The sequence below is a fragment of the Cyprinodon variegatus genome, unplaced genomic scaffold (genome assembly GCF_000732505.1).
Source record: "Cyprinodon variegatus isolate N-32 unplaced genomic scaffold, C_variegatus-1.0 Scaffold366, whole genome shotgun sequence".
Taxonomy (NCBI): domain Eukaryota; kingdom Metazoa; phylum Chordata; class Actinopteri; order Cyprinodontiformes; family Cyprinodontidae; genus Cyprinodon; species Cyprinodon variegatus.
Window position 1 is genome coordinate 378,870 of NW_015150819.1, and position 15,000 is coordinate 393,869.

At 42.9% G+C, this 15,000-nt stretch overlaps 1 protein-coding gene across 3 annotated transcripts in view; it reads right to left on the minus strand.

Moving 5' to 3' along the window:
* Positions 1 to 10,359, minus strand: part of LOC107092084 (protocadherin-18-like) — a 13,246-nt gene extending 2,887 nt beyond the window's left edge. Inside the window, exons 1-3 of one of the 3 annotated variants that reach the window (XM_015386370.1) lie at positions 7,466 to 10,359; positions 7,000 to 7,088; positions 6,677 to 6,792 (exon numbers count right to left, since the gene is read on the minus strand). In XM_015386370.1, coding sequence (XP_015241856.1) covers positions 6,677 to 6,792; positions 7,000 to 7,088; positions 7,466 to 9,952 — 2,692 coding nt within the window. In that variant the 5' untranslated portion in view covers positions 9,953 to 10,359. Of the gene's footprint in view, positions 1 to 6,637; positions 6,793 to 6,999; positions 7,089 to 7,465 lie in introns of all 3 variants that reach the window. The other 2 variants (XM_015386369.1, XM_015386368.1) reach the window with 2 other exon arrangements.
* Between the last annotated feature and the right edge of the window lie 4,641 nt (positions 10,360 to 15,000).

The window sequence follows — 15,000 nt, forward strand, 5'->3', positions numbered from 1 at the left end:
TAAGGCCTTAGTTTTATTTTGAAGAATTCAATGCCTTTTAAGACTTTTTAAGGACCGGCGGGAACCCTGTGTAGGTCACCAAGGGCGCATCAAGGAAAGTGGGGATATTCTGAATGGCTACTACTGTACACCCTATGAAACATTCCTAGCACGCACTGTGCAATATTTTCAATCCTTGCACGCAGCTACAGCTCAAACTGTGAAACCAAACCACAGGGTTTAAAAGTTAACAGCCCACCATGTTTGTTCTCACACTGTGCGACCCGACGCTCTCATACGATCTACCTGCTCACACTGTACGTCCAAAAAGCACACGTTGGACTCAGCGCTGAGAGGTGGCGCTGCTCAGACTCGTCAATCCGGAAGAAAAATGGGGAACTGGCTTTGCGCATGCTCAGTGCTCGAGGTTCTGGTAAATTGGCTCATAGCTCTGCTTCAACAGCAGGATTTCCCCAGAAACACCTCAAAATCAAACATTTCAAACATGTTTGATTTTCTCCTGAACGTACAATTCCTGATCAGGAGGTGGGCGTGAGAGGCTGATCGCTCCAGTTTTAGCCCTTGTATACTACACGATGCACGACGCACGAGGAGGATGAAACTCAGCCTGATCGAAAAATTCTCGCACGGCTGGAGAATCGGCCCGAAAAGGGCAAACAATCGTACAGTGTATGCCCGGCTTTACAAAGAAAGCATGGGATATTAGATCTGGCAGATAAACTGATTAGAACATTACGTTTAATCACTTTATTATGAAGCAGTGTGCACAAAAGAGAACTATGTATTTATTGTAAATAAATTTGTCTCTGTGTGTTTTTTTCCATCTTGTTGGTATTTCGCTGCCAGTTCTTAAGTGTTTCTTCTTCCACTCTCTCTAAACATGGTGGAAATCTGCCCCAATTAGTCTGAAAGGCTCTGCAGGAGCCCAGCCTGCTACCTTCCAACGTATTTACCACAGAGAGACAATTCAGCCAGGCCGATCAATGGCTGTTACACATTCAAAATAACTCCCCCTTTAAAAGCACCACATTTTCCCCTTTCAAGTCCTCTTTTCAATATTAAATCTTCAAATAGAAAATCTCTGAAGAATAAATTAGACAAATCAAATATGCCAACTTAAAGCCTTCATTAAAGGAGCGCGCTGCTTTTCAGTCTTGCCATTGAGGGACTTCATTATCCCCTCATTAACATGAAAGGAACATTTATAATACATCTTAGAGCAGATGAAAAGTGCATTTGGGTGCACTGGAAGGAAAAGGAAAAACTGCGGAGGCAGGGGCTGATTGGGAGCCCTGCTGATGAAAGGAGGAAAATAAAAGATTTAACCCAACTGATCTGCATGCGAACATTAGAAGAATGCATCAGGCTAAGTTTGCCTGAAAACTTGGCTGGGCCTCTGTTTAACTGATGCGTTCGCCAGCAAATGATTTAAAAGGTTTATTCCATAAACTGCTGATTATGTCATTCTTTACTTGGACTTTTTCTATTCATTTAATCAGGAAAAAAATACTATGTAGAGGGATGAATGGAAAAATTGTCCTTTAATTTTTTTTAACAAGCTAGATATTTAAACGTGAATTGAAATGCTTCTGCTTGACAGCAGAACAGTGGCTTACTTCGTCCAATGTATTTGTTTTCAGGATTTCCATTTAGCAACTAGAACTCCTTAAGATTAGGGATGAAAAGTCTGTCAGTTATTAGTTCAGGTCATGGGGAGAGAATTAAAGATGGAAAAATGACCAGTTGTTACTGAAAAATGAGAATTGGATTATTGATAAATGAGAATGGGATTTTATGCTTAAACATCCTGAAAAAAGTCACTATGACTGAGATTTATGTTTTAAACAATTGGTTTAGGGCTGAAGCAATTCATCGGATTAATGGTGATGATCAATTATTGAAATAAAAGTCAACTAATCCAGTAATCCATTAATCGTTAACTGAAGTGTAGAGACTGTAAAACAGGCCTTTGGCTGACAGAACGACCCACTTAGAGCAGGAATTATACCAATATTGGAAAAAAATAAACATTTTCCATTTAAGATTAAAAAAAACTTCTTTGTCTGTCGATCTGTTCTATCCAGAACTCCTGAAATGGAACGGTTTTAGTTTCACCTTTATTTCATAAAAAAAAAAAAATCTTCTTTAAGGAACCTTTTGCTGTCCGATTGTTATTCGATGATTTAAAAAAAAATTATCGAGAGATTAATTGATTTGCAAAATTCTCATTATTTGCAGCCCTTAGTGGGTTGGATTTTCAGTGTATTTAAACACAGTGGAGGAAATAACTGCACTGCAAAAACAATCTAATAAAAAGTAAAAATGTCTTAAATTAATTACTTAATTTTATTAGGTAAATATGATCTGCCAATGGAATTAGTAATTTGACTGTAAAAGCAAGATAGTTAGATAATATGCACTTGAAACAAGACAATGCAATCGTTTTTTTTTCGTATTTTAAATGTAAATTGTTGTAAAAAAAATTTAAGCATATTTATTCCATTAGAAAATGCTGTAAAATCTATGTATTCTCTCCAGCAGGGGGCACTATCACACACAAACAACATCCAAATTCGGAAAAAGGAGGATTCTTAAGATTCTTCCACAGGAATTCTTTGTTGTTATGATTGTGGATTGTCGCTGTAGTTTCAGTCAACACATAAACATCATAAATAAATGTTTTATCTTTGGGTGTGGACAGGAGGCACAAAGGCAGCGAAAAAACATTGTATGGGTGTGGGCGGGGCCACTCCACCAGGGAAACCTGCCAGTAATCAGTCCAAGTCCAAACAGTTCCCTTAAAGTCTCCTCTACCTCAGGCATGGGGATGATGCAGGGGCAGGAGGCTTTATCGTTCCAGACCTGCACCACAGGTCTTCCCCTTCTCTCTAATTCCATTTCCTGTCTGCCTACTTTTGAAAAACAAAAATAAATGCCAATACGCTGTAAAAATGATCTAGAAATAAGTAAAATTGTATTCGTTTAGTGTTAACCTCTAATTTGAGTAGGCAAATAAGATGATTTGCCAACAGAATGAGAACGAATAAACTCTTAATACACACTTGAAATAAGACAATGCAGTTGTTGTTTTTTTTTAACTTATTTTTAATGTAAATTGTCTTGTTTCATTGGCAAAGTGTCTCACTCACCTCCTCAATTCAAGAAAAAAATGCACTTATTTTAAGAAAAAATTACTTAGATTTGGATTTTTTTCCAATGTACCTATTTTGCACATGTAGCAGTCTGCAGAAGTCCTGAAAGGTGGCCATAATTGTAGAGAGGAAACTAAACGCTGCTCAGAATCCTCCATGATACAGTGGACATGTGGGTGGAAGGAGGGCCCGCTCTACATATGGAGAAAGGTGAGCTTTGAGTCGTAATTATGTTCTTCAGGCCTTAATCATGAGCGCTACTCACATCTGACTCCATAGCAACTATTTGCCACATGGCAATTAAATGGCTCCTTTTCATCAGAGACGCAGGCGAGGCTCAGATTCAATGGCTGGAAGTGAAAGCTTGAAGGAACGGGAGAGAAGAAAGTGACTAACGAGCTGAGCTCCTTCACACAGCTGTAAGGGAGGGAAGATGAGGTGTTGGTGATGGGATTCTCTGCCCGTCCGCCGACACTTTAATTGGGATGTATCTCAAGTGTGGTATCGAGTGATGGCTGTGTGGGAAGCTGGCTGGCTGGCTGTGAGAGTCTCTGGGAGAAAAGGGATGAGGTGATAAAGGAAGCTGAGGCTGTATAACCTGGCTGAGACAGGAGAGACAGAGGAATTTGGGAGGAATTGACCAACTGTTTCCCACTAAACTAGTCTGCAGCCCCATACAGAGTGAATGTGATGCCTGGAGGAGTATTTCCCAGTCAACCGGGACTCTAAATGAGCGCTCAAAGCTCCACAGAACTCCACAGACTGAGAAGCAGTGGTTGATTGTAATGGAGGGCAGCGGCAGATACAGTGAGAGATTTCTTAAGAAGTCGGTGACAGAAAAAAGACATACGATCACTATAAGACAAAAAAAAGTCCAACAATAAGTCATGTCTCAGTGTGGGACATCAGATGAATCCTGTGAAATGTGTTTGGGTTTTCACTGATGTCTGCCGTCTTTCTAAAATTAGAATCATCCTAATAGAATTCCAAAAAAGTCCACTGGACTTTGTTTCCAAGTTTGAAGACATTTCTCTTCCATCCAGGAAGGCTTTACTGGCTTTATACAGTAGCCCAACAAAGTCGTTTTGGCTTAGAAAACACGCAAATTGAAACAGACCCTTTAATACAGTGGAAATTGGAGTCAAGAGCAAAAAAATATGACACAGAGGGACACTCCAGTGGCTGGAGGACTTTAAGCTGGAAGTTGGCTGCCATTCGGCTGGCTTTTGACTGGGAAGGGCCATTTTAAATGTCTGCTACTGTAATTCTCCTTCCAGTCCTTTAGGTGGCAGTAATACACAGAAGGGAAGACAGAGCTGCAGCTAGCACCTAGATTAATGAATTATAATAGAAGAAGGAACTTGTTTGTGTGAATTATACAGCAACGTCCTGCAACACTGGACTCAAGCAGGCTTTCAAGGTCATGAAAAAAACTGTAACCATGGACTCAAACCATCAACCATCAACCATCCCAGTGCTTAGTCCAAAAGATTATTGCAACAAATCGCAATATTGATGGAAAATAATCTTTAATTTTTGGCAAAATCGTTCAGCCCTATTTACAATGGCCCTTTTTTATGATAATGATCAACAAATTTGAAACAAACGAGTCTGATTAGTAGTCTAACTAATAGTTTAAATAAAAAAAAAATATATATATATTCCTAATTCTGGTCCCAGAAACTCGTTTATTAGTGGATTATAAAGACTGAAACCTTTTCTGTCATAGTTTTTAGTTGGGCTGCATAGTGGAGCAGTTTTCCTGTTTCCTTGCAGCAGGAAGCTCTTGGGTTCAATTCCCATCCAATGGACTTTCTCAATGAAGTTTGCATATTATCCCTAGATATTTATGGGTTCTCTCTGGGTACTCCTGCTTCTGTCCACAGTCCAAAAATATGACTGTTATTTGATAGCTCTATATTGCCTTTAGTTGGGTTTTATTCACTGCAATGGAGACCAGTCTATTGTCAAATATCCCCCACTGTGGGGACTTACAGTTCAAAAATTGGGACTTTGGGTTGGGGTTAGGTTTACAACTAAGGTGTGAATTCAGTTCAGGTTTTGGTCAGCAATATGTTGTTAATGGTTAGGCTTAGGGTAAGGGTCTGGGTTAGACCATATAAAATTAAACCTGTTTAAACCCAGGAACAATCAGCTTATAGTGGCAGTGGAAACAGCTCACTGCCGTGTGTTTACCCGCGTCAAATAACTTGGCAAGCGACCTTATTAAATCACCTCGGCTCTGACCGGCATGCTGTGGGAACCCCAGCATGTTGACCTGCTAAATTATGTGATGTCATTGAACGCAACGTATGGACGTCAACACACTGCACCAGTCACTTCTGATCTCTGGTGAGAAGAATTCAGACAGTTAAACAATAAAGCGCACTGACTACGCCCTGGCTTCGTTCCATGTTGCTCTCCATTGTTTACTTTCCTGATTTCTGTTGTGTCTAACCCATCATCAACCCTAACCCAGTGGGATGGTGTCACCAGACATGTATAGGTGGGAAGACATAGCAGCTTCCAGCGAGGGGTCAGACCAGCGTTTTTAACCATTGGAGTGGAGCTTAATGTTGATTGTTAGCGGGTCGACCCATGTTTGAAAAACATGCCATAACCTGCTATTTTCAGAGGAAAAGAGGCTTAGCAGCCCATCTCATTGGCCCATTAGCATTAGCATACAGAATTTGAAGGTACGTTTTTTACAATGATAACAAATGTTACACAAGTCTGAATAAAAAAAAACTAAAACATTGACCTTAGCGTGGCTGCTAAATGAACAAATGAATGAAGTGGAATCTATGCTGTGATTAAGAAAAAAACATTAATATAAGCCCAAAATATTGGCCATGTGTCGTTCTACCTCTGGATGAAATGTTTGATGCTGACAGACCAACAGTTATATTCAAGCTTTGCTATGCTGATTGTTGAAAATGTAAGACCACTGTGAGGAAAGAAAATACAACTTTATTCCTGAGCTGATTTGAGGATCTTTGCATTGGGTTGCTACCCAGTGGTGTATCTAGACCAAATGTTCCAGGGGGCCAGGAGGGGGCCAGGAGAGGGCCGGTGTGTTTTCATGGGGGCACAGAAAAGCATGAAATAAAAAACAGGGCAAGGCATTCAAATATATTAAGATAGCTGCATGATGTGAAATTTCTATTAAATTAGGTTTCATTACAATTTTATTAGGTCAATATACATTCATAATTTAGGAATTTTACATATTTATGACTTAATTAAAGTTAAATTTACCATTTCCTATCAAATCTGAATTAGAACTCAGGAAAACAGGGGGCATAACAGGGGTCAGGATGTGATCTACAGGGGCACTGGCCCCCATTGGCCCCTGTCTAGATCCACCCATGTTGATATAACTATAAGTCCTCCATGTTTGTGTATTTTAAGCCCATTTTGGGGACTGAAGGGAGGATGGAGTGAATGCACCTGGGGAGAGTTATGGGTCAGGGACAGGGTTGTACCTGAGTGTGAACACTGCTGGCCTTCAGTAAAGCCCTCACCAAGGAGCCTGTCGACGGGCGACTCCCTGCCAGGTTCATAGTCACTGTCTCCAGCTTCGCTGTCTCCACGACCACTGTCCTTCAGACTGAACTTATCCATCTCATTGAGGGCATATCTGCAGTCACAGTGGGATTCCATGTATTAATCACAGATTGTAATACCTTCATAGACATAAAAAACATGTTACAGGTGGATCATGAGGTGCTCAGAGACAGAGTTTGCTTTACATTAGAGGCTGATAATTAGGTTATGGAGCACCCAGTTTTAATACATGAAGGCACTGGCATCAAAATCATCTGTTTATACAATAGGCTTTTATTACCTGTAGCTCCTGGTGTATTTGTTGCCTCTGAAGCTTGGTCGTGGCTGGTACTGGCCCTGATGGAGCATTGACAGAAGCTGTGAGACTTGCTACAATCCCCAAAAGAGACAAAAAGAAGACAAAAAGACAGAAATAAAAAGAAAAAATGAAGAGGGGAAATGAATGGAGTCCACAAACAAGGTCACAAGACAATGTTGGTTTGTGGTGGGGGGGGTAGGGTGCTGAGGAAGGGGGCTACAAACTGAACGGGTTGACATGAAATCGTGATTTGACCCTGAAATGATGGTCAACAAAACATGAGGAACAAAATATGGACATAAGGGACAAAATCCCAAACAAAAGCTGCACAAAAAAACGTTTAGTTTGGTCTTTGTTTGTGAATGGGCTTTTCTTATAAGCAAAAGCATGGTCCACTGTATCAAAGACTGCAACGCATTAGCTCACAGAGAGAAATGTTAAGTCTTACCTCAACAGGAGGAGTGGCATGAGCTAACTCCAAGGCAAAGTTCTCCGGCACGTGATTGGAGGAGATAGTCACTAGGCTGTTGAGCGACTGTCGGCTTTGATGGCTCTGCCTGCTCCCCAGAGTGCCTCTCTCTGGTGTGGGAGAGGGCAGGGGAGATCGTGGGTGGGAATGGATGGGTAGGGTTCCGTTGACGGTGGGCACCAAGGTGATGTCCGCCTTGTGAATATGCCTGGCAGGCTTCTTGGGGTGGTTCTGGTAACTGTTCTCTGCCACACGGCAGTTATAGTTACGCCTGGGGTCTTTCTTCTCACGTCTGCAGCGGGCGATAGCAAACATCACCATCACTTTCAGCAGCAGAGCGCAGACGGCGCAGAGAGAAATGATGACAATGAGGGACAGGTCCAGAGAGCCCTGGCTGGAGCCAGTAGGATAGAGAGGAGGGAGGATGTCCATGTTCTCCTGCAGGGACAGCTTGAACAGGGCTCCTGTGGTTAACCTGGTGGTGCCCCTGTCCTGCACCTCAACCCTTATCTCCATCACATCCCGTGGGGCCTGCTCCAGGCTGGCATTGGTTCTGAGCTCGCAACGCCGCGCGTCCATCACAAACAACCCATCTTCATTGCCCCCAACGATGGAACAGCTAACCTCTCCGTTAGCACCAGAGTCGCGGTCTGTGATCTTCAGAGCGCTGATCAGCTGACCACGCGATGCGTACTTCCATACTGGGAGCTCAGCCGTGTGATTCCGCAGGGAGGGTGAGTGGATGATGGGGGGGTTGTCATTTTCATCCAGAACAGTAAGTAGGACGGTGGTGTTGGCTGATAGCACAGGGTTGCCACTATCACGAGCCTGAATGGTGAAGGCGACCCGACTGACATCCTCATGGTCGAAGCTGCGTAAGGCATAGATGGCCCCGTTAGAAGGATCAATGGTAACGTAGGTAGAGATGGGGCTCCCTTGGACCAAACTGTCTATAATGGTGTACGTGACCTGACCATTGGTGCCCAGGTCGGGGTCTGACGCCACCACAGTCATCAAGTAGGCTCCAGGAGAGTTATTTTCAGATTTAAATACTTCATAGCGGCTTTTCTCAAAATGCGGGGGGTTATCGTTTTCATCCACCACCTGGACCGTAAAATGCTTGATGGTCGAAAGGCTGGGGGAACCCTTGTCCTCCGCCATCACCGTAAGACTGTACTCAGACCTCTTTTCCCTGTCCAGCGACACATTGGTCAATATCATGTAGTTCTTCTCGTGAGTCTTCTGGAGCCTGAAGTGGCCGTGACCGTGCAGCCTGCACACCACTTCACCGTTGAGACCAGAATCCATATCATCCACACGTACCAGAGCTATGAATGTGTCCACAGGAGCCCCCTCTGAAATGTAGGCCACCTCCTCTTTACCTGAGGTCATCAGATTTATGTTAATCTCTGGTTTGTTGTCATTGACATCAACCACCTTCACCACAATTTTGCAAAGTCCAGGAATGGAATTGGGTCCCAGATCTTGAGCTTGGACATCCAGCTCATATGAAGCGGTGGTTTCATAGTCCACTTTCTTGATGAGAGTGATATGGCCGTTTTCTGGGTTTATTTTAAAGGTTTCCAAAATCTTTGGTGAAACATGGCTGCTGAAAGAGTACACAATTTTCCCATTAGTGCCCTCATCTGGGTCTGTGGCATTTAAGTCAATAATTAGAGTCCCGAGAGCTGAGTTCTCCCGCAGGTTGATGACATAAGACTGCTCATCAAACGCGGGGCTGTTGTCGTTGGAGTCTGAGATGCTTATCTTGAGTAAAGTGGATCCTGACTTGGGGGGCAGGCCGTTATCTGAAGCGGTGAGCTGCAGCTGGTAGCTGGACTGCACCTCTCGGTCCAGCTCCCTCATCACCACCAGCTCTGCATACTTGGCGCCGTCCGTCCTGGTTCTCACATCTATTTTGAAGAAGTTGTTGGGAGTTAGAGAGTAGGTGTGCAGAGAGTTCTCCCCAACGTCCGCGTCCACCGCGCCGTCCAGCGGGACGCGCGTCCCAACCGACGCGCTCTCTGAAATCTCGATGGGCACTATGGCGCGTGAGAAGTGCGGGGAATTGTCGTTAATGTCCAGTACTTCCACCTCCACGTGAAACAGCTGCAGGTACTCCGTGGGCAGCGTGACCACGTCGAACTCAATGGAGCAGTTTAAGTTTTTCTCACAGAGCTTTTCGCGGTCTATCTTGGTGCCGATGCTGATCTCCCCGTCCTCCTCCCGGACGGACAGCAGCGGCGTGCTGCTCCGCTGCATCGCGCGGAACCGAAAGCTGAGTGAGCTCGGGAGTTTGGACAGAACCCCGGCCACATCTTCCTTCAGCCGCGCGATGACCGTCCCCACTCTCTGCTCCTCGTAAACTTTGTATTTTAGAGTCTTACCGCTGGCGCCTTGCAGGAGAGCCAGCAGCAGCAGGGCGACTGGAACCGCACAGACGACATTTCTTTTGCTTGGAATCATTTTGGGTTCCAGCCACTGAAATCACACCGATCCAAATACTTCCACAAAGGAGGGGGAGATCAGGGGAAGGGAGGGGGGGTAAAAAAAAACGATGCGTCCTCAGAAGTCTGGCATTTTAAATCCTCTGTTGCTGCGCGCTGCGCGAAAAACAACAACTAAACTAAACTCCAAAACATATTAAAGAATAAATATAAACGGAGGAGTCAATCCTACGCTTTAAAGCACAGAAGTCTCCCTGAAGAGTGAACTGCTGTCTGGGTCCACATATGTCCATCCGCCTCCTCTGTGCGCGCTGATGGATGAGTGAGAGTGCGCGTCTGGGCAATGAAAGGCGCAGCTTTCCCTCAGTCTGCGTGTGACCGTGAGAGAGAGAGAGAGAGAAAGAAAGAGGGGGGAGAGAGTTCTTTCTCCTTCTATCTGCACCCGCCCCTCACCCATCTGCTTCCCCTTTCTTTTCCACCCCCTCTCTCCTTCCCTAATTCGCTAGAATGTCCTCCTTAAGGCAGCGCAGGAGGGATTATTCATGGTTGCCCCGTCCTCCTCTCGCTTTCAGCCTCCTACGGACACAGAAGACACCCCTGAATTAAAAGTGTGCCACAAACAATGGACCCGAGCAGAATTTCTCCCTGGCTCTGCTACTTTTAACACAGCCGTCACTGACCCTGACAGACTTGCATTGTTCAGAACGTGTGCCAACTGGGATCCTTATTTATGGCTGCCTGAAAATGCAAAGTTTCCACAAGTAAAGAAGAAAAAGGAAGGTGCCAATCAGAGAGGCTCATGTTTAAAAGTTAAAGGAGTCCTGGTCACATCAACATGATGTCGTTTCTTCTGTCTATCCCGCGTAATTACGCACAGGATAGGGACGTACATCAGGGTTCATTAGGAGATATAAGGCATTTTTACCTGAACCACTTTCTGACATTAGATCAAACACATTTTCATGTTCAAGATTCATATTTGCAAATAACACAGACAATATCTAGGAGGATTTTTCTACTCGCTTCAAATTCTGAGCTTTTTATCCACCTTGGTTCAGCCTCAGAGAGTTTCTTTACTTTTTTTACTTACAACTAAATGCACATCAATCCTAAACCAGACTTGTGAAGGAAAACCAAAACCTTCATGATATCTTGGTTGATTTGGTCAGATTCTTCCATAAAGTGTCAAAGAAACAAGATTCATTTTAGAAAAAATCCAAAGGTGTGATTCTGTTGTAAAAAATAGCAAACCTGGGTTGGTAAAAATCATCTGATATTAATATTGCCATAACTGATATTTACCAGCATCATACATTGTATATTCATTACCACGGGCGGATTTAGGAAATTTGGGACCCTAGGCAAAGACATGTTGGGACCCTCTGAATGGAGAAGACAACACATAATAGAAATGTTAATAGAATAGACATCCATTCTCTGTTCTAGGTTGTGTCCCTCTCTTCTTGTCCCTTTTCTTCTTGTTTTCCTCTCTATGTTTTGTACTCAGCTGACTTTTCATGCTGTCTCTAAAGGAATGAAAGATTTTTTCCAAGCACTAAGCTCACTTAGCTGATTGCTCCTTCCTGTGTTTCCAAAAAGGCCAAAGTAAATAACCCAGTCCTTCTTTTCACTGTAGACAAGCCATGATCTGCTTCTCTGTTCTCCATTTTTCATTTGGATGAAATAATAGCTGCATGAATCATGACAGCAGACAAGATAGAGGAGAGCAGGAGGCGGGGTTACCAATCTACTCGCTCTGGAGAGCAGAGTTCGCTGCTTTTAGATGTTGTCTCCAAAGTCTCCAGTAGCAGAAAAAAGTCTCTAGATTTGGCGCTAGGAGCTTTTTAGAAACCAAAGTGCTAGAGGGGTCTGAAAAGTGGCTAAATATAGCGACTAAAGCGCTAAGTTGGCAACACTGCTCTTTGCATGGTTTGTTTTCAAATGGTTTGCTGCTGTCTGATTGGACCTTTCTGAACATGTGCAGCAAATGGACTGATCCAATATGGTGGACACTGGAGGGGGGGCTGAGACACACTTAATATTATCAGCGTTCTGATGGAATTTTAGCCAAAGGATTTATATCAAAAACATAATTAATGTTCACAAATAAGGAATAGTTGTATTAACCATACATGGCAACAGAGTTTTATGGGGCCCCCAGGAACTTGGGGCCCTAGACAGCTGCTCAATATTGCCTAATGGTAAATCTGCCCCTGTTCCTTATGTTCTATGTAGAAAATAACACTAAATGATTGCTTGTTGATATCTAGCCAGTCTTGCTCATATGTTACCAATAGGCTTAAAACTGGTGTAGATACGGATAAATTGAACATGCCTGGTTGGGAATCAGTAAAAGAAGTTAGAAGGATAAACAAAAAAACAAAAAAACAAAGAGGGACTATTTTTTAATGAATGTACTTTTCTTCAAAAAACTTCCCTGTTGATGCGGATGTAAACCAAAACATGCAATAAATCCCAGACATTATTGAATTCTCTTTTTAAACTTGATTACATAAATCTGAGAAACAAATTAATGTAATCCCCCCCCCCCACACACACACACACACACACTGCTGATTTTTGCTCTTTCTTGGACCGAAAACAGAGAAAAGTCATCAACAGGCTTCCTTTGAGATGGATGTTGCTAAATTTGGTTCATTTGACAAAAACAAAAAATTGAAAAAATAAATAAAACACAGGAAGAAAAGATAATGTGACTCTGAAGGACAATCATGGGGAATCATAAGAGAACAATGAGCAGAGCTGCTGGCCGTGCAGCAGCAGTTTTAGGCTAAATTGGATAGTCAGAACTTAAAGCCCCCCCAGCTGACCCCGGCCCCCTCCTCCTCGTGCCCTCAGCAGCATAACAATGTTTTATGGAAGCCTCATTCGCTGATCAGCCTGCAGAGAGCAAACATGTGGACGAGCAGAGCTTTGTTAAAGCAGCCCATGGCCATCTGGCCTGAGCTTCAGACGAGCCAAACCTAAATTTACCATCTCTAACAGCCCCATCGTACCCCCATCCCACAGCTACAGAGAACTAGCTCTACTCTCTACTCGCTTTGGCTTCTGTAAATAACAAAAAACATGTCTAAAGTTGAACTGATGAAAGAGGTTCTCTTTGGGCGGCTTATTTTGGGCGCATTTTACGAATCTGAGTGAAGTTATTCTGTTGTTTAATATTCTTTACAATAATCAAAACACAGCTGCTAAAAAAATTAAACGCATATTTGTTCTTTTTTTTAAGTAGAAGTCACCCGGAATCCTTATCTGTGAGAACACAAACAAACATTGATGAACTGAAGTCCGATACTGAATGTGGAGCAGAGGCCGAGCGGCCGAGCTGTTTGCTATCTTTCTGAGGACATGCCTCTGTGATGGATTTTATCTGCATTTTAAATTCCTATGTGTGAGCCGTGGGAACGGGCTCTCTCTGCGTCGCCATCTGTCTCTGGACAAACACATGGACATCGACTGCAGACACACACACACACACACACACAGGGATGATGCCTGACTCACAGAGGGCACCGTTTACATCATGCTAGTGTGTTTTTCAACCACAGCATCATGTTTTTACTTCTGTCTCTTTGTTAGTTTGCAAATTTCAATCAGCTTTCTTGTTTTTTTTCAGGAGTTGAGGGAGAGCAGCTCTCATGACTTCAGTTAGAGGGGAACTCCTCAAACCTGAGACCAGGACACAAGGCTGGTCTGTCTAAATCCACTTTCTCTGCCAGGAGAGAAAATTGGGTTTAGAGTGATTGTTAGAGAGCCACTTTAAAAATCTGCATCTCTCCGTACAGCTGCCTGTTTTTCCCCCAAAGGCCAGTTAACTCTGCAGTTTCTCTCCTGAATTTCATTAGGAGAAACTATAGTTATTGTCACATATTCAGTTTGGGCTCCCAACTTGGAAATGCAGTTTTCCTTTTTGGAGTTCCTTTTAAAGTCCTGCTACGGCTGCAGTGGGTCTCTGCCATTTTCCTTGTAGGGTTTGGGAGTTAGGCCCTCTGCAGGTGTTAGTTTAGCCCTGATTGGTGCTCTGCTGCTTTAAAGCTGCTATGCATGCAGAGGAGGGGAGGCTCTTTTCTCTCCCTCCTCAGACCCCGTTTGGTTTGGTTTGTATTGGTTTGGTTGAGTTTGTTTTGTTTAATTCTGCTTAGTTATGGTCTTTGCATTGATCTATTTTGGTTTCTTATTTCAGGTATTCTCTTTTCAGGTTTAATTTCTTTAATATCATTGAATGAATAAAATTTTAATATAAATCCTTGTGTGGTCTCCTTTAATGTTACCCCACCAAACAAGCCTGGTGGACATAACAGTCCAAATTCGGGCTTTCCAAATCCATCCATCCATTTTCTGAAACAATTAATCCCTAGTGGGGGGGTGAGGGGTGCTGGTGTCTATCTCCAGCTGTCTATGGGTGAGAGGCGGGGTCCATCACAGGGCAACACAGAGACAAACAGGACAAACAAGCATTCACACGGACACCTAAGGAGAATTTAGAGAAGCCAATCAACCTAACAGTCATGTTTTTGGACTGCGGGAGGAAGCCGGAGTACCCAGAGAGAACTTTCCAAATCCCTAGATGTAAATATTTCACTATTGTTTGGTCACAAAAGTAAGGATTACTTCAGTAATAGAGTAAAGAACTGTTTAAGATGCAACTACCAGAGGTGTCAAAAGTATTAATATTTATTAATATTAAGAATTATAAATCCTACTGTTTAAAAACACTGTTGTAGAAGTTAGAGGATCAACTTCAGCTTTTGACTCCAGTAAAAGTGTAAAAGTACCACCTTTTAAAACTACTAAGTATAAAAATAAAAGTAATGCAAAAAAAAAATGTTAGGGCTGAAGCTTTACTGCTCTACCCCATTAAAGAAACATTTTTTCTACAATTCTGGATGATAACTTCCCTAGACTTCATTTTTAATAACTAATGGTAACAGAGTCACATTTAACTTTGCATCATCCTGAAAACCTATTTATTTTGGCATGTGGTGAACAACACATTGGGGCAGCACTGAGTCCAAGAACAAAGAATTAATTGTCTGGGTGAAACTAATT